This window comes from Xyrauchen texanus, chromosome 38 (assembly GCF_025860055.1).
Source record: "Xyrauchen texanus isolate HMW12.3.18 chromosome 38, RBS_HiC_50CHRs, whole genome shotgun sequence".
Lineage (NCBI taxonomy): Eukaryota > Metazoa > Chordata > Actinopteri > Cypriniformes > Catostomidae > Xyrauchen > Xyrauchen texanus.
Genome location: NC_068313.1, coordinates 27343055 through 27363603, shown reverse-complemented (window position 1 = coordinate 27363603; position 20549 = coordinate 27343055). Strand labels below are relative to the sequence as shown.

General features: G+C 36.3%; 1 protein-coding gene across 2 annotated transcripts; it reads left to right on the top strand.

Moving 5' to 3' along the window:
* Nucleotides 1–16039: 16039 nt before the first annotated feature.
* On the top strand, nucleotides 16040–20425 carry LOC127631725 (high mobility group protein B1-like). 2 transcript variants are annotated; one of them, XM_052109982.1, is made up of 5 exons: nucleotides 16040–16169; nucleotides 18473–18628; nucleotides 19144–19289; nucleotides 19379–19553; nucleotides 19693–20422. In XM_052109982.1, exons 2-5 carry the CDS (start codon nucleotides 18482–18484, stop codon nucleotides 19816–19818), a joined length of 594 nt encoding a protein of 197 aa, XP_051965942.1. In that variant the 5' UTR covers nucleotides 16040–16169; nucleotides 18473–18481; the 3' UTR covers nucleotides 19819–20422. The 2 variants fall into 2 exon arrangements, with proteins under 2 accessions (XP_051965942.1, XP_051965944.1); XM_052109984.1 differs by lacking the exon at nucleotides 16040–16169 and having other exon boundaries at nucleotides 18478–18628; nucleotides 19693–20425.
* Nucleotides 20426–20549: the final 124 nt, after the last annotated feature.

The following is a 20549-nucleotide window of genomic DNA, read 5'->3' as shown; positions in this document are numbered from 1 at the left end:
GATGTACAAGGGCTGCTGTTATACGCTTGACTGTTTCTCTATATTTTCACTGCATATTCAATAGAGAATGCCTTGTAAAATTAAATTTGTATTTATGGCACATACTGATAGTGATATCTGTGCAGCTAGAAATGCATTGCAAATATTTTAAATATAATATATATATATTTCTTCCATACAATGAAGTAAAGGCTGTCCAAAGAAATATCTGAGTATTCGTTTTTTTTTTTTTTTTGGTCAGGCAGTGTATACAATATAATATAATATATTATATATACATGTAAAAGATCAAATCTATCCCTCCAAAAATTGTAGACATTCAAATCAAACGATGAGGATGACAAGTTACTTCTATGCCAATGACATAGGTCTACACTAAGGACAAGATGAAAACTGGTTGTTCCCATTATAATGGAATTAATTAGCAGTACATCTTAAACCTGTCTAAGCTGGTTTGCTGGTATTACTTGTTCTCCCAACCTGGTTGTGGTGGTCTGGTTTTAAAAGGGGTTTTGGTCACTTGTCAGCTGGTCAGGCTGAGAAACCAGTTGGTCCAGCAGAACACTAGCTTGGCCATGCTAGGAGAGACTGACTAGACCATCTAAAACCAGCCTAATAATATTTTCTGTTCTAACTGTAGCTAGATTAACCTGGGGCTTGGCAAGAGTTCCGATTTTCTTATGCAAGTCTTAAATGTAAAAATTTTGGAGTTGGAGATGATGATAGTGGGATCTGTTCTATCTTTCTTATTATATGTTCCTCTACCACTGAAAGAATGAATAAATCAAGAGAGTCCAAACTCTTAAACACAGAACTGAAAAGAGTTAAGAGAAAGAATCCTAAGTAAACATTTGAGGTTTTCTCCAATGGTGACTTTATTATGCATTTAAGGCATCTTTTTCCATAAAGATCAGGTTATCTTGTCTAAGGGCAACTAAAGCCCTCATATCATTTGGAATAATGGACTGTCACAAGGGATGAAAGAACAATCCACCACTTCATTCCAGACACTTCAGCACTCAAGCACTTTCGGTGAGGGACGAATGCAGAACTAAATGAAAAATGGAAATAGACTGAACAGCAATAAAAGCAAGAGTATTAGGGGAGAAACAGGTCATGGCAGACAACCATTTTATGAGAGCCATCTGGGGAATTATGCAGATATAAAATAAGGAAGCAGGCTGGTTCAAATTTTCCCCTTTATACTCACCAAGTAAATGTCAATACTGCGGCCCCAACCAGCGGAAATCACAAATCTGCCAAAACACATAAAAAAGCAGCTCAGCCAAAAATGAAAGGAGAAATATCCTTGGAGATTATCGCAATGAACTCACGTGTTCCTGTGAAGTGTGAGATCGGAGCAGTCACAAATCTCAGCACGTCTTCGGTCTGGGGAAAAACATAAACCAGGGCTTTGCTTCACATCAGCTTCAGAGGATGTGTGGGATAATATATTTAAATCTGACAGTCATACACAGGAAGGAGAAAAAAATCAAGCAAATACAGTACACATTAAGAACTGATGAAATATTGATCTTCACTGAGTATCTTCAAGACATTGGCCATTGTTAAAATTCCACATCTTAAGGCAGCCATCTCCTCCACCAGTCCCAAGCCTGGCAAATATAAAAACAAAATACAATTAGGCATTCAAAAAAAAGAGATGCTTTTTTGCAATATCATTCAACTGCAACAAACCCCTTCACTGTCAAATGCCATGCAGGTAAAAGCAGATCCTCTGTGAGCACGCCAGTATTCAAACACTTGAGCTCCACTGTCTATGCACCAGACTTTTACAACCTGAAGTCCAAATGTTAATGCTCTACTTTAGAGGGAATGTTCCTTTAATAAGAGGCAGAGCATTTCATGAGTTGAAATGTCAATTTTAGGAGCTGGAATTACATTTCAAATCTGACAAACCAAAAATACGGAATCATTTAAGAGCAAGTTTATGTCAACAGTTTATGTGAACTATTCCTTTAAAGACACATTGATGTAAGTCTCTGGCCAGTTTGTGGGAGTACCTAGCCCCCTTGGGGGACTTCAAAGACAGATAAGTACCAGTCTAATATATAATATGAGCTTGAGGAAGAGTCCTATATTTGCATCTTCAATGTGTTCCACATTCTCTATAAAGCCACTCACCGAGCCTTCCGAGCAGCTCACCACCTGCCTAAACTCCACACTGTATCTACAACACAACACAGGCTCTTTGTGGGACTCTATATGACTGCCCTTAGGCTGTGTTTTACATCAATGTAATACGGAGGAATTTAAATGGAAGAAAAAAGACACAAAATCAATTATAACTGATGCTAAATAGACATGAAAATTATTCTCAAATAACCTGGCTTCTTTATAATTAAGAAAATAATCTAAAAGACTGTAAGAACAAAGAACACATTCTTTGTCTGAATGGATAGTAAGGCAAGGGAATCTGTAGCAATGTAGAGTCCCTTCACAGCTAAAGAATAGAGTCATATCAATAATTCTCCTTGGATTTGACTTGCTTTTGGATGTGCAGTAAATAGACAAGGCTGATCCTGAATATGCCATATCTAGAAAAATATAGCAATATATAACATATAGTACATTTTTATATTTAAGTAGCACTAGCACCATTACTCTGATCAATGGTCAGGAAATGTAGTTATGTTGCATTTAGTTTAACAAAATGTGATGTGACCAGAATTTTTAAGGTTCCATAAGTAAAATGTAAAACAAATATTTATTTTGACTGAATAAATCAAGATTTTATTTATTAAAATAACCTTTGTAAACAATATAGACATTATGTATTAATTGCATCCTTTTCACATCAACAACAGGTGTTGGGTAAGTTACTATAAAAAAGTACTTCACTACAATTGACTAATTAATTACTAATAATTGTAATAAGATTACTTTACTGATTACGTCATCGAAAAAGTAATTACATTAATAATTCATTTTAAGTTGCTTTCTAAAATACTTCACAGAAAATCTTGTTTTTCCCACTCAACAAAACAATGTAAATATTTCCTCCTTATTTATAGACTTGTTAGGGATCCTTCAGCTGTCACAAGACAGATGTACATCTTACCGTAATTCATGTTTTAAATGCATTTTACATATTTAATATTATTTTAGAAATGTTAAAATTATTTACTTATAATGCTACTGAAAGTCAGTTAGCATAATCTGATTTTAACTATTTGATGATGTCATACATTACAATATACTTTTTTCTACTAAAAAGTAATTTGATTAAAATAATCAATCACTTTGTCTAATTACATTACACCCATCAAAGTCAACAACACTGCCCTACAAAGCCAAAAAGCAGTAACTGTGCCAACACTAAAACTGAGAAAAAATGCATTTTTGATTGTGCAGTCAAATGTGAATTATCAAATAGTGTCACTCTGTTTTATCTTAATCTGAATGTGCCAAACCTGTCAGTTACGTGGCAGATCATAGTCTAAGAGATTTGATTTTGGTCATTATTCAGTATTGACACTATATCTAGTTATTGCGTTTTGGTTTTGCAGGGCAGTAACATTAAATATTAACTGGTGTTGGTAAGGTTCTGAATTTAGAGTAGTGAAATCTTATTTGGGATTATGTCCTCACCTTAGCAGAGTTGTCAGTGAAGTCTGAGAAAATGTGTCCTCCTCCTGAGGTGATACAGAGGAAGGAAGTAAAATTGTAATTACAATTTTCAATTTGATTGAAAGTTATTTTCAATGTTGTGTAAGCTACTCAAAAAATGTAGCAAGAAAGCTACAAACTATCAACAGAAATATTAGTTAAGCTAAGCTAAAAGCTACACTTCAGAGATAGTAGCAAGTTACACTACAAACTACATGCCAAAAGTAGCTTGCTACATTTAAGCTACTTTGTATTTTTTTCAACCGCAGATGCACGGAGCATACTGCCATAGACAAAGCACCTAAAAGACATATTCACATGACGTTTAGCAAAGCCATGGTACAGTATATTACAGTTTAGTTCAATACAGCATGCAAGTAAGTCGCTTTGGATAAAACCGTTTGCCAAATTAATAAATGTAAATGTAAATGTAAGTATACAGTATGGTGCAATACGTACTGGTATGTGCATGTAAAAACAAAAAAAACATGTAAATTCATATTTAGAAATGCTATTATACAAACCCATAGGCCTACCCATTTAAACATAATTTCATTTGTGCATTCCTGTATAAAATATGTATTTTTGTATCCAAAAATAATGGTAATGTCATGGTACTTTTTGTGTAGGCTAATACATGTTTTGATACTCTTTTGGTTGGAAAATGACATGCAGAAGTTGTTACAAGCTGCAAACATGTTCAACTTTATAAAGATCGTCTTCATCACTGACAAACCATTCCATTCCATTGGTTGTAGATCCACTGCAACCAGTGTTATCTTTATTTTCCTTATTTAAAAATATCCTGTGAGCTTATTGGCATGTGAGAGAGCGCACAAATGATTCAGAAGTGCGCAAGCTTTCTGAGTAATTTAGATTGAATCACAAACCTATTCAGACTGCATTCTTATTAAGTGTGCTCAATTCATTTTAAAGAATCAACTCAGACGAGTGATTCATTTGTGATCAGACATCTTTAGTTTTGATTCAAAACTGGTCATAGAAATCACCTGTTACAATATAGAATTCAAAATTATCCCACTTTATGAAGTATATATCTTCAGAAGACATACCAGGTATGTGAGTATTCCACTGGCACAACAGCTCCATCCCCCCTGTGACCACAAGGTTTAAACTCTTGCAGAAATGTCATGACTCTTGCAGAAAGGTCATGACTCCTTTACAAATGGTGAAGACTGTTTGCATGCCAGCTGCCCTCTGCAGACGAGTGCTTGTGTTGGGTTTAGACTTTCCCTCTCCACTCAAGACTGACAATCTTCTCATATGCTGTTCGATGTTGGCTGATGGAAGAATGCACCCTAATTAAAAAAGATTGTCAAACTTTACAAACACACACACACACACACACACACACACACACACACACACACACACACACACACACACACACACACACACACTAAAACAGATCTCAGCTGATAGAGGATTCAAAGCCCTTTTCCCCTCTCCTTCTGAGTCACACAGCATGTTATTCAAATGAGTTTAACTGGAGTTTCACTACACTGAGAGTTTTGACAGATCTGCCCTCTGGCAGTAAACATGCAAGATGCTATTCTTTTCCTTCTGTTATGTTTACCAGGCCTCACCCAGAATAGAGAACACACTATCGCCCCCACAATGTTGAGTGAATCTCACAAAGAAAATTTAAGAGTATTAAATATTTCTCCCCAAAATAAAAATAAAAAAGCCTAATAAAAGTAGGGTGGCCAGACGTCCTATTTTTCCCCGGACAGTCCCGTATTCAAGCACTTTTTCTAGTGTCCTGATTTATTCTGAAAAAATTGTGTTTTGTCCCATATTTCCACTCTCCTAAAATGTATCTGTCACCCATGCTGCTTTCTCAGTCACATGAGTATTCTAATCAAAGGTAGCCTATACGGTTTGTAAAATCAATAAAATCACTCCATGTTATTTTAAGTACATGTTTGGATTAAACTATCCAATCACAATCCCCTATCAATTTACGTCCAGTTAGTGAACTGATTGAAGAGTCAGTTTGAAAGAGCACACAGTTGAAATTGCGGCTGCAAAAATGCAACAAAGCGTGCATGTGCATTTAATGAGGATCTTCAAAAAGAGTTTAAAATTCCGGAAAGGAGTCACAGACACAGCCGTGTAAAGTGAGGTGTGAGATTTGTGGAGCTCGCATTTTCATTGCCCATTGAGGCCACAGTGACATTGTGCAGCATGTTCATGCAAAAAAGCACGTGGATTCTGCTAAAAGTAAGTGTGCCACACCAAGTGTTTATTTTTGTGAAGCAAAGTTCCAAATCTGACAAGGTGCAGACAAGTGAAGGACTTTTTGCTTATCATTCTGTTGTGCACGGCCATAGCTTTGTACATTCATGACCTGAGAAAAGTCTTGCAGGCCAGGCTGGAGGAATCATTCATACGGATGATTTCTTTTGTGAAGTGAGAAACTTTTATTCAGCATTGGAGGATTACCTCCTAAATTGGAGCCAGTCATTGGAGAACACAGAAAAATTGAGAGGGCCTTACTGAGGGACATCCTAGAGTGGAAATACATTCAGAGCAGCTTCGAACACTTCTACTCCAGAATCTCAGTTTGATTGATAAAACAATAGGTTACTCACGTAACCCCGGTTCTCTGAAACATCGATGGTGAAAGAGAACCACACTCTTTGATGAGTGAGCTTGCAGGAAAAACACTGTCAATTGTCGCATCACTGTGTGGAACATGAACATGACGGCCATGTCTGAGAGATGGACAGACATTTTTCGTGAGCTAGAAGGATGACCATCAACTTCGGCGTCTTAGCAAAGGTCGTGGAGTTTGCTTGATGCCTGTCTGGGACATCTGCATCTGTGTAGCGTGTGTTCTCATTAAAGAACGCAGAATAGACAAATAGATAAATCTCGACTCAGTGTAACAGTTATGAAGGCAATGCTTTCCGTACGTCTTAATTTTGGACTGGACTGCTTTGCATTTTATGCAAATTACTGCCAGTGAAAAGTACAAGGTGACAACAGTTACAGATGTGGATGCACCCTCTACTTCGCATTGATCTGCACCTTGATAAGAATACGGCAATTTCATTTTTGCTGGGAGGAGGCTGTCGTGTTTTCCACAAGCAAAAATCTGGTCACCCTACGCTGACAGAGCTTGACCAGCACGCCAGCTTGCTTCCCTCGCTTGAGTCTTATAGTGTGCTTGAACAACACAGCTGCATCTGAATAGGCAAAAACCAGGAAAAGATTGTCTGGTATGTGCTGCCGAATGTTCAGCAATTCGTCCCTGGTTGGAAAAAATTACTCAACATAGGACAAACAAACAAAAACTACAACAAAAGGTGGACTTAAAAATGCGTCTGTTTCTCACCCAAACCTATCATATCACTTATGAAGACATATATTTAACCACTGGAGTCAAGCGGAATACTTTTAAGTTGCCATTATGTGCTTTTTGGGTCTTCAATGTTCTGGCCATTTTCGTTTTTCGTAACCTAGCACTAATCTTTTGGCCCAAAAAGACAATTGCTTCATTAGCCTGCTGGGAATAAAGTGATTCCATGCCATTCAAATATCTCAGTGAACCCAAAAGAGACTAGAGGAACTGGACTGCAAGTATCTTTGGAAAAAAAGCATTGGTAAGCAATGGATTTAGCTTTTTATTTTTAACATTTTAGGACAAACAGGGAACCTTGTTTAGGCTCTCAATACCTGTATGTCCAGCATTCTAGACCTCCTAACATTTGAATTGCTTACAAATTCAGCCCCCATGATCCCCACAGACACAAATTGAACTGCATGGTGACAGCCAACTAAGTAGATCAATAACTAAAATTAAAATGAATTAAAACCGTGAAGAATAACTGCTATAATGTGCATTTACTATCATCTGCAGCTCCATAATAATGCAAAACAGGCCCACCATTAAAAGTTCAAATTGCAGACAGTTCATACAACATAACTCATCAATGAGACTTGATATTGTAAAAGGCATTGATTTCTTTCTTTAGAAAACTTTTGGAAAAGAGAGAATCTTAAATACCCATTACAGGTATAGATTGAAACTTCTATGACTAATTCAGTGTGCAGTCAGATGGCAAATTGCATTCAGCGCACACAAATTTCAGCTTGATATGGAGGGGGAAAAATCATAGATTTTGCTAACTCTGGTACAAGCTTGAGCACTCTGCAGAAATAAATAATGCAATTCATTCAGTGGTCATAACAGATTGCCATGATCTGGTTGCCTATGCAAAGGTCAGACAGCTAACATATTAATGGATTTTGGTACTTGATTCAAAATGTTGTTTGTGGCAAAGGCCCAATTTTGTTCTCCATTTGGCTGTGGCACATTTAAAGGTGCACTCAGTACTTTTTTCCTCATTAGAAAAGTTCAACTCCTAAAGACATTGAATTGTAATTTTGAAATATAAGTAGGAAATCATGACAACTCACATTAAATTTAAGACTCCAGTCATATCAGTAATCTTATAGAAGTTGTTTTATTCTACATGGAGAGGATCCACACATGGGGCTGCCACATTAGAATCACTTGACCAGCCGAATACTACTCCCTTAATCTCAGTAACTGTCCAGTTGTTTGACACTTTCACTCATTGTTTACAGTTATCATGGCTGACTGAATAAAACATTTCTACAATGGTTTCTGAAACCGAAAACTATTGATTTTAAATAATGCTGCATCCAAACCACTAGGTGTCAGTTTAAGTCCAACATGACACAAAGACAAAAGTTACTGAGTGCACCTTTAATGAAGGGTTCCTAAGTGCTTATGAGAGGAGTTTTATACTCCAGCAACACCTTAAGGTCAAAAACGCGAAAGGGTCTGACCAAAATGGCATTACTACAAACGTTACTTTGACATAAAAACTTGTGACATATAAAAAAACACTTAAAACTTAATTAAATATGAAATAAGTAAATTAAAACTATCCAATGGTTAGAAGTAGATACAATACAGTAAAGGATACTTAAGCACCCTTTCCTTAACTTACCTAAGATTGAAATAATGTGATATAATCTTTGAAGTCATTGGTGTTTTAAAGGTCTGTTATCACGACAGTTTTAAAAATGCAAAACAATCTGCTTGGAATGAAAGGAGGGAGTAGCATATGTGCGGAAGGGGATGGAGTAAAAATGACGCATTCAAAAGCACGAGTTAAAGTGCAGTAATACAAAACATTTGTATATTGCATTTCATTAAAAACATTCTGAGCTGTTCCCCACGAATATCAGAACCACGCCTATAAAGCAACTTATAAACGAGGCACATAACAAGCAATTTGTCATACACAAAGTCAATATCAACAATATCTGCAGTGGGCTATTGCACTGCCAAGTTCTCAAAGTGGCTGGAGTAGTATAGAAGCTAGTGTAGAAAGAGACAGACAAGGAATGTGTGTGTGTGTGTGTGTGTGTGTGTGTGTGTGTGTGTGTGTGTGTGTGTGTGTGTGTGTGTGTGTGTGTGTGTGTGTGTGTGTGTGTGTGTGAGCAAGCGCTTAATATATTTGTATTTTCATATTCTTTCATGCAGTACATTAAAACATTGCATATGACTCTAATTTCAGCTGGTCTTATGCATCTTTGAGGAGTGTCTCAGTTCAGCTGGCCAAATCTCTGATCTGTCATTATAACATTTAATTTGCATACATTGGCTAGTGAAAGAAGATGCTAGGGCAGGTTGCCATTCAACAGAGGTGGAACATAATTGTTTGGCAATATAGCTAAGCAGCAGATGTTGCCCCCAAGTATGACTCTTTGACATTTACCTTGAGCTCATAAAGTGTGTAGGCCAGATCTCTACAGTGCTGTATTCTGAGTTTAGTGCTGTCTCCAAGAGTAAAAGAGTATCGCCCAAGTTTTTGCCTTAGGAGCTCCATCTCCAGCCAATCAAGAAGCTTTGGGCTCCTCTCATTAGGACCTATAGTTCTGAGCATGGACCCACCAGAAGTGGACACCCTGGCAATCTGTTGTCTGTAACTCATGCAACTCTTCTGACTAAACTGGCCTAAACTCAAAAAATACTGTCAAAATACTGCTTAAGAAAGGTATTATATAGTATTTATCATTATTGTCATAATTTTAAGATATTAGGTGTTTATTAGTGTTTGTCATCCTATTTCACAACATTGCTTCTCTCATAAAAAGAGACAACAGGCACACCATGATGTCTATTATACTTTATTTACTTAGAGTCCATCACCAACGAATCATTGCACAAAGTACACACACAGCATTACACACAACTTAAGCCCTGAAAACAGTATTGGAATCTGATTATGAAACTTAATCATCATACAATTTGTAAAGAGTATACTGTTTATGCAACCTGTGGCAGGAGATTTTTATTGAGGAACAATAATTAGCTTATAAATTAGTAATTTCAGTGTAATGTTCTAACTAAATAAGTTTCAAAAAATAAACTACTTTGTCTTTACTCATGGGCCAATGGGAGAACAGTCTTAAATGAGATAATATAGTTGTGTATGGGTTATGTTATATAGCAACAAAAGATAAGGTATAGTGTGTATGCATATTATATTTGGTGTTGTATGCCATATGACATGTATGCTCTAATCTAAACAGCCTTAAAGGGTAAGTGGCAAACATTAATGACAAAACTGGCAGGGAAATCTTTATACCCCCATATTACACATCTTCCTGCACACCACCAGCATTTATCTCATCAATGCCTAGCAACAGTAAATACACAACAGGTGGAGCAATACTGAATGTCAGGTGCTTAAAAATCCCTTAATACAAATATGATGTCAAACGAAGTCATCACACTGAGATGAAAACCATGCAGCACAATAAACTAGTAATTTAGTCAGGAACCGTTGAAAAGTGGGGCTGAGCAATTGAGCGATGTTTCACACCTAATAGAGCTCTACAAAAAGCATATTTCAGAATATCTGGATTGTTATGGGTTTCAAGTTTGGCTCCAGTGGATGCTGCCCTGATTTTTCCTGCCTAACTGTATTTTTGGAGGGACTTGAAAAAGCATCTCCTCTTCATGGTTGGCTTTATTTCTCTTTAGAAGCTGCTTGCTTGTTTTTGTCATGTCGTCATCATCCTTTTGTGTTCTAAGACTTAATGTCTACATTTCTCATCATGCACCTTTCAGACATCCTCATCACCTGTTCCCCATTCCCTTTGATTGGTGTTGCCAGCTGTTGTCCCCATATAGTCCTCTTGTTCTCCTACATCTTGTAGGTTCTTGTTTGTATGGTTCTTGTTTGTATGTGTGTTTACTAGTTAGGTTATTTCTCCAGCCTACTGCTGTGACATATATTTTTCTTTCGTAGCGAAGTGTTTATGTTTCATATTCATAATCTTCTCTCGATTTCTTTGTGAATAAATCTACTCCATTTGGATCCACGCCTTTCCTGACTCTTCCCTAAACTGAAGCTTGACAGTTTTGTTGCACATGCAAAGTCACCAGTCCCAGTCAAGTTACCTGATACACAAGACAGAGTGGCAAAACTCCTTATTGTATGTGTTGAGAGCTTATTCAGTTATTTAGAACCACTTTGGTAGAGGAAAATAACTATAAAAAAGTACAAATACAGTACAAGTACTTCATGAAACACCAATTCCGAATGATTGTTTGCCATAAATTGATTTTCTTCATAATTTTTTTCAGATTCAAAGACTTCTACATATGATGTCTATGGAATCGCTTAATGCAAAAAGCTTTAACATACTTAGGTGACGATAATGAAGCCTCTTTTCAGTAAATCTAGACTTTATGGGAGAAAAGGTGATGAAATGGTGTGTTTTTCCCAGCCAGCACATTTTAGTTGCTCTTAATTGTGAAATCAGTGTTAACCTTCAGATGAATTAAATTACTTTACTATCATTATTGGACAAGAATGAATCCTATAGGGTGGCTTCTTTCTCTGTTAAAAATATAATTTCCTGCACTAATGAAGTGTTATTCTAGAATAAATTAGTTCACAAGAGATAGAACCATCAACAATTGTTTTAATTCTGAAAAACATGTAGCATGAACAATTCTCAGATAGATTAACAGATGTTTATAGCTAAATTCTGATTTAACTATTATCCATTTATTCATTTAATATCAGTGTTTATCACTCAAAGATTCTTGCATCATAGGCAGTTTTAATAAAGTCACATCTTGCGTTTCTGTAGAGTTAAAAGAAAAACTGTATGGCAAAACACAGTATTTATTTAGCTATATTTAGAAGAGATGGACAGGGAATATCATTACAAACACAGGGGATATCTAGGATACGGCAATGAAGTATAAGATTTCTGTGCCAGAAAGATCTGGTTTAAGCAGTACTTATCAGAGGTGATTTGGGTAACACTTTTTAATAATGGTCTGTCATTAATAGGTAACTATACAGCTATTAATGCAGGACAAATGAGTACTACTACATTAACACTTTAGTTACTTCAATTAACTAATATGGAAACATGATTAACTAATCAGTAATTAAAAGCGAACTGATGTCTGAGGTAGTTCACTGTTGGGAATTTCTTAATTTGATTTGCCTCATTGAGAACTATTAACTAACTAATTTAAAATAATTATTAATGAATTATTAATCAAAACCTTAACATGTGTATAAAATGTGAATGATTATGTTTTTATTGTGAACATGATCATGAAATGTGCCTTAAGAGAAATATGCGCCTCACGTGTGTTCTTTGTGGGAATGAATTTATGAATGTAACAGCTCTCTAAATCAAGGCTACAGTGTCTGGTAGAGTATCATAGTCAGTTTACCTTACAGAAATATAGGGATGTATGTGCCCAACCTGTGTATTCCTTGCGATATCTCTTCTGTTCATTACAAATTATTAACTTTGGCAGGTTTGATATTGCTGAAGGTCTTTTTTAAATAATTCTGGTAACCCATAAGTAACGAGTCAAGTATTACCGCATAAACATGAAGGAAATGGTAATTATTTTAAAGTGATGGTCATGGTAACGCATTATTAATTAATGAATATACACTTGTGTATCTGGGTAAGGTGGGCAAGGAGGAGGCAGAAATCAGCAGAACAGTCAACGGAAGTTTTAATAACATAAATGAACTCAAATCAACTTAAACATAGACACACATGCACGGCCCCTGCATGTGGCTCTCTCTCTCTGTCAAACTGATGCCTTATTATTACAATGATACAAGAAGTGTTTAATTTTATGTGAAGTGCATTTAAAAAAAATAAACATTCTGAGGAACAATGGATCCAATGAAACAAAAAAAAGAATGAGTGTTATGTCCATCAAGCTTCTAATCCAATCAGGCAATGCTCACGCTGAAACTGAAAAAAGAGCAAGTGCGATTTTGCTCCGCCCTCCCGTTGCTCCGCCTGCAAGTGGTAAACTTCAACATGCATTCTGTTCTGATCAGCCTGAACATAGGCAAAGGAGGAAACATGTAAAATGTATTTAATAAAAACTGTACTTATTCACCTAGTGGACTGTCTATGGTGGAAGTACACAGGTGGATTCGGCCTCATAGCTGCACGCCGGTTTTCTCATTAATCAATTAATGAGATCTCATTAATTAAAATTGTGTTAACATTACCCTCACTTTAGAATAATGGTCCAGATAATCGGTAATTCTTTCATATTTATGTGGTAACACTTGACTCATGACCATAGACATTGAGAGGGATGTCCCCCCAACCCACCCACCCCCAATATTCATAATATTGGACTGCTGATATGTTTTATTTTCCGTGGTTAACTATTACATTATTACATCTGGTCCACATCAGTCCTGAATATGTTGTTACATCATTGACTATGATACTCTACCAGACACTGTAGCCTTGATTTAGTGAGCTGTTACATTCATAAATGAATTACCACAAAGAAACTCAGGACTCCAAACTTGGGGTAATCCAAGGAAGTCTGTCCTGAAGGTGGACTGATACTGCATGGGCACTTAGAGCATTTTGGATTTCCTCTTCAGTTGCATGGCTTTTATCAGCTGGCTACCATTACACATGCAGTCTTTGACACAGGCTTCCAGCAGCATTGTTCACTATATACAGTTGAACACACGGGACCATTAGAGGTTGTCTTGGCAGATGTTTTAGGTCTTTAAAAAAGCAATTGTGAATGTCAATCTGTACATTTGTGGAATTATTGGAATGCTCTTTTGTTTACTAGAAACTCACCTTGAATAGACAAGATGGGTTTATAGATGAAATCTCTTATATGTGAGGTCTCATATAATTCCCATCTTTTCAGAACATCTTAAAAATAGTTTAAAATTGATTTAAATGTAAAAATAGTTATTTATGTTAAAGGCATGTAATGTTATTTTGAAGAAAACATCTGAATCAGAATCAGAATGAGCTTTATTGCCAAGTATGCTTACAGATACATGGAATTTGACTTGTGACAGAAGCTTCAAGTGCACAAACAATACAACAACATGATATATAAAGAGATAATGATAAAAATCGAATACAAATAATAAGTGAATATAAATATAAGTATATATTGAAATACACAATAAGACAATATATATATATATATATGTGTGTGTGTGTGTGTGTGTGAAAGAGAGAGAGAGAGAGAGAGACGTATGTAATACCTACAAATCTATTATATACAGATGCAAGGGAATGTATGGCAGAAGATATGTTAGTTGAATAGAAATTTAATCAAATAAACATTATGACCATAATTGCTTGAAATGACTAGTCTAACATAATTGTTTTCTCCTCTTGAACAGAATTGCTTGTGTCAAGCGAAGTTATCTTGAGGCTAGTGTTGTTATAGGACACACACAACACAGGCGCACAAGTGCAAATTGACGCTCAGCGGGTGTCTTTCTCGGGCTTGCATGGATGGACGCAAACTCAAAGATCCGTCGAAAGTGTCAAGCGGTTAAAAAACTGTAGACAGCATGACTAACAAATGATACGGGGTATATAATATTACTTTGTATAAATGGCAATGTTTAAAAGTTGCATAAATGCTAAAAGGGAATTATAAAAGTTTTATATTGCTGTATAATGTTGTAATGCAGTCTACATTATTGTAACAACATAGCCTAAAATATATGAAATTTGCAAACTATTAGCCTACAAGCCTGGCAATGATTTAAAGTTAGACTTTTTTGGCTGTATTAGGAGGTAGCGCCGCACAGTGGAAAACATGCTGCATTTCTGGATTTAGTTATAAATGCAGGAGCAGTGACATAATTTGTTACAAATTCATATGCAAATTATATCAGGAGATTCTTCTACAATCTATCCATCTCATGTTTATTGAGAGTTACATAATTTATAAATACCACATTATTTTTTGTACAGGAAACAAACTTTGTGACTTTGTCAGGACTATCAATATAAAATTGATTTTTAATATTAAAAATTAAAATACTATATGCTGATTTTTTTATAGATCTATGAATTATATATTTCTTAATATATACTACTTAAATGTAGCCTCTTTCCCATGCTCTCACCTTTATGTCTCCAGATGGGACTGCTTGACAAACATGCCCAAACGCATAGTCTACACAAAGTCTCACTTTCACATAACAGATGCAAAAAAACATAACAAATAAAACATATCAAAAGAAAAACTGTCTAAACAAGCCGGGGCGACAATTTCATCAAAATGTTGGGGGGGGACAATAAACATAACAACTCTCAAGAGCAATTTTTGAAGGGGACACCAAGGTTTTTTTTGGTTGTTGCCCCGTTTGTAGGGGGGGCAACCCTCAGATAGGGTCCTGACCACCCCCGAATATGAACAGTTAAGTTAATGATGAATTACAATATGGTTTAGATGAAAACAATTGGGTTCTGGGTGTTTTATCATCTTAAATTCCACCGGCCCGGTGTATGTTAAATACACGTGTACTTAAATTGTAGGTGCTTGTAATTAATTTGTCATTATGTCTGTTCTGTTTTGATGTACAGGTAATTCGTCTCGTGACTGGGAGCAAATCCAGCATTTGCATCTGCATGATTTCAAAACAGCCAAGCAAATTAAGTTTACAGTTTAAGCTTAAATTGTTTCATATGATAGCACTGTTAAAATGTAAGTACATATTCATATTTTTTTCTTCCGTCATTTATGAACGTGCAGTTGTGCAGTGAACTCTTAAAACAATATGTAGTATTCAATGCAAAGTAATCATACATTTTGATTCCTTCATTTCAGCGGCAATAGTGTGCCTGCATGTACTACAGTAAGTACATAGCAGTGCAAAACGGTGCCTAATATCTTTACTAGTGTCAAAGTACGCTTTTTCATATTCACGCGCCGTTGCAAAAATATGACGTTGCACCAAGCAACCACCAACGACACATCGGCTCTCGTTCGGGCTGTAGACTGCCAGCAGCCAATCACGGGCGCTCATGACTTGGCGGTAGCCAATAGGATTCGTGACTGCATGCCGTGTATCTCGTGAGCGGAGGGCTCTGCACGCACTTGGAAGAGCGCGCATCAGTGTTATTGTACTTCAAACCCCTATTATCTAGGCATCCACAGAAGCTGCAGATAGAGAAGTCATTCCGTGGTGAGTTTTGTCAAAGATATGCCTTAATGAACTATTCTCCAAATAGCATCTTATCTTGCAACACATATTTTCCCCCTTGGTAGTTGCGTATTTGGGGAACGCAGAGCCGACTCATCTTTGTCAGAATGCGTTCGCCAGTCAGTGCGTTTAATAACCTAGTAAAATGTCCTGACTGAAAAAAAAAATTCTTGCAAAGCAATATAACATTGTTATTTTATTTTTCCTTTAAAAATACAATAATTTATAGTCTTTAATAAGATGTATGTTTGTCAGGTAGCCATCCCAGCTAAGGCAGTTAGCTTTTTGAGTCTTCAAGCTGTTATTGTGAGGAGCCAGTTACGTGTGTGGCATTCTCACATTGAGACAAAAATAACATCGGATACATTTACCCACCCAGAGGGAATATCCTTGTCATATTGTAAATTTTAGCCCTTCAAACGGGACATGTGTGGCCGTGTTCTGTAATGTAATATGGCTGGCTTGCCGAGGATATTCAGTGCGTTTTGCCTGTGTGACTGGCGGGGGATGGAGGCAGACGGGGCACGCGCCATTCAAATACAATAATAAAATAAAATTCAACGAGGCTCATTTGCATCTCTTTTTCAAGTCGCATAAAAGCCAGATGATCTATTTCAGGGAACTCTGTTATTTTCCAAGTGAGTACGAGCAAGAAAGAGAGGGTAAATATATATTCAAATTGATTTCCACCACCGGTGTTGTGAGCGTATGCGGCTCTTGCTGGCAAGAAGTAAAGGGAGAGTGGAAGCCATGTTGGCTCTGCTAGCGGTGCTCATGTAGCTCCAGTTGAACGACGGATTATCGTGAGCGAACTCCCATTGCAAAGCGCTTAGAGTTACAGACACTGAGTCCGTACCACCCGACTTCTTCCATAGGGAGGCGATAATATCGGAAAGCGGCTGCCCAAAGGCGTACAAACGGACGAAGTGCATTGATTTTGGGTCCTCGGAATTACTCAGGAATGTGGGAGGAGACGAGTGAGGGGGACTTTCTCTCATGAAGACGGCTTTTTCAAAATGGAAGAAGAAATATTATTGTTGCACCGATTGGGTATATCAAGGCGGCCCCCATATAATATTATCTGCGCGCGCTTGGTCGATTGCACAACAAAGATCCCGTTATTGTACAGCAATAAAACAACATTAAGGGGGTAAAATGATGTAACTTGATATCAAATCATTAAATATGCGGATTTATCCGTGAAATGGAGGATGCCCTTGTCTTTCACTGTGAACTTGAGGCAGACGCTCCAGTCTTTGTGCATCGCCCCGTCACTCAATAAATCTGACAGCGCGCCATACACTAATTGTTTTTAGATTTGATTATTTTTATTTCAATAAAACAAACTATCAATTTGAACCGATTGATCTTTAATTAAAAATATCAAAACCTATTTTTCAAATTTGTAGTTTAATTTAGTTAAACACTGCAGAATTCAATTTGATACAGTTGTGTTGTGAAATTGAAATGCGTTAACCTTAAAAATAGGCTTTTTTTAAAAAATGCAATTTGATTTCACTGCTCATTTTATTATGGTGAATTTGGAAAGTCTTCATTTAATCTAAGGAGATCTAAGAGCAGATATGCTCTTCACAGTATATAATAATGACATGCTGAATATTTAAGGAAACCTCCTTAAAGGAATATTCCGGATTCAATACAAGTTAAGCTCAATCGACAGCATTTGTGGAAAAATGTTGATTACCACAAGAGTTTATTTCGACTCGTCCCTCGTCTTCTTTAGAGTGTCAGTTACAATGGAAGTGAATGGGGCTAATTTTTGGAGGCAGAAATGTGAAGCTTAGAATTTGATAAAAGAACATTAATTCTGCTGTGAAAGCTAATGTATTATTTCTGTTGTAAAGTTGTTTAAGTCATAATTTCTACAGCCATTTTAGGGTTTGTTAACATCACATCGTCATGGTAACGAAGTTGTAAAATTGGCTATAACTTCACAGAGAAATTATTTGTTAGCGATTTTATTAAAATTCATTAAAATTATGTTAACACAAATCTTGTTCAAGGCTTTTTTTTTTTTTTTTTAAGAAAAGGAGGGAAGAGTCAAAAATACCTTTTTGTGGTAATCAATATTATACCAACACAAATGTCGACTGAGCTTGTATTGAAACCGGAATATTCCTTCAATTCTAGTAATTAGGTTTTATTTCTTCCCCACAAAAAATTCCCCAGCTGATTGTAAAAATGTACTAAATATGTATGTTTTTATGCAATATTTGTATTTAGCTTGAATTGAGTATAATTTTTGGCTTACATTTTCTTTTCAGTGGGTAAAAATGGGTAAAGATCCAAGGAAGCCCAGAGGAAAGATGTCCTCTTATGCATACTTTGTGCAAACCTGCCGTGAAGAACACAAAAAGAAGCATCCTGAAGCCTCAGTTAACTTCTCTGAATTCTCCAAGAAGTGTTCAGAGCGATGGAAGGTGCTCTTGTGATTTATTTCTATGTATTAACCCTAAAAAGGCAAACATATAAAGGCACCTTTAAAAAAATTATTAATAGCTATTTTCCAACACATTAGGACCCACATAATACATTTCAATAATTTTTTCCCCTAAATATAAATTTTATTTAAAATTGTATAGCTTTTAGAAATCATTAAAATAACATTGAAAAGAAAGTGGCTTTTGCCACGAGATCAATTGCCTTTTAAAAAAAATGCTGTCTTTTTACTTTTCGATAAAGATTGTGAGTTGATGCCAGACTTTATATATATAAAATCGCATGTTCTCATTATTTGCAGACACCCCATTTTCAATATCTTTCACAAAAATCTCACAAACTCACTCATCGCTCCTCTCCCTAGCCTCTTAAATGTTTGTATTCCCTAGGATACAAAAACCTTTTTAGGGTAAAAAAAAGAACAATCTATTAACACATTTTAACACTTAAAAAAGAAAGTAGCATTTTTGATTCAGCGTTTTCTCTTTCTGAACAGACAATGTCTGCCAAAGAAAAGGGTAAGTTTGAGGATATGGCCAAGCAAGACAAGGTGCGTTATGAGAGAGAAATGAAAAACTACATCCCACCTAAGGGTGAGAAGAAGAGGCGATTTAAGGATCCCAATGCGCCGAAGAGACCACCGTATGCTCACCCGCGTTTTTACTTCACTATTCAAATATATTCAAGTTATTCAAGCTGTTTTTATTATAATTTTTTTCTCTCTCTTATAGGTCGGCATTCTTCGTTTTCTGTGGTGATTACCGCCCTAAAATTAAGGGTGAGAATCCAGGTCTGACCATCGGAGACATTGCTAAGAAGCTCGGAGAAATGTGGAACAGCTCATCAGCTGAGGTGAAGCAGCCCTATGAGAAGAAAGCTGCAAAGCTCAAGGAGAAGTATGACAAGGTAATGTAAATTTCCTATTTTTCTTGAATGTTCTTGAACTTGCTAATATATCAAGAATTGTATTGTAACCATGCAAAATATATTGTTACATTGCAATTCATCCTGTTCCGTTTGTTAATGATGTCTGTATGTTCTGTAGGACATTGCCCTATACCGCACAAAGGGAATTGCAGGCTTGTCCAAAAAAGATGGTGGGGAGGATGATGAAGATGATGAAGACGAAGAGGAGGAGGACGAGGAAGAAGAGGAGGATGATGATGAGTAGATTAGCAACTGATGTAGACTAGGTTCTTGTTCATGCCATAAACCCAATTGTACACGATTCACATCTTCAAACGTAATACAGCAGAAAGAAGAATTGTTAGGCTGTGTATATGCGACGTTTTTAAGATGTACAGTGTTATTCTCCTTTTGTAAAGTTAACACTATGTGTCTTCAGTTTTTTTATTTTTTCCTTGTTTTTCGTTAGTGGTAGTTCTTGCAAGGAACGGTTTCAGAGTTACACGAATGATATGAATTTAACTGTTTCTCTGAAGGTGCATAGCACAATTATCTGGTTTATGTAGATCTGTAGTGCACTATCATATTCGTTTTTAAAAATATTTTTCGTATTTGCCGTCATATAAGGTCCTTTAACTGTACTTTGAATACCACTCAAATTACAAGAATGCAGCTTTGTTTGACATTCAAGAATGTGTCTGAAGTAAACATTTCTTTTTTATAAAACTGTCCTGTTTGTTTTTCTCCCATCATATTTACACTTAACTGAAGTGCTTGTACCAATGATGAGTGGTTGTCTGTGATCAGAGTTGTGTGACTGGTCCATGTATGCATTGTACTATGAAACGGTTCATTGATATTGCAATATCAAATAAGAGATGATCTACATCAGGCAATGAAACATTGCAGCACTTTCGAGACTCAAGATTATTGAAGCATCTAATTATTTAAGTGTAATTTATAAGATTCTCTTGCTTTACATAGAGTTGTGGTATA

Bases quoted from the DNA above. Each gene is read 5' to 3' on its own strand.
- LOC127631725 (XM_052109984.1), top strand. From the start codon at position 18,482: ATGGGTAAAGATCCAAGGAAGCCCAGAGGAAAGATGTCCTCTTATGCA. The intron at 18,629-19,143 runs GTGCTCTTGTGA...CTTTCTGAACAG, and splicing joins AGTGTTCAGAGCGATGGAAG to ACAATGTCTGCCAAAGAAAA. The intron at 19,290-19,378 runs GTATGCTCACCC...TCTCTCTTATAG, and splicing joins AATGCGCCGAAGAGACCACC to GTCGGCATTCTTCGTTTTCT.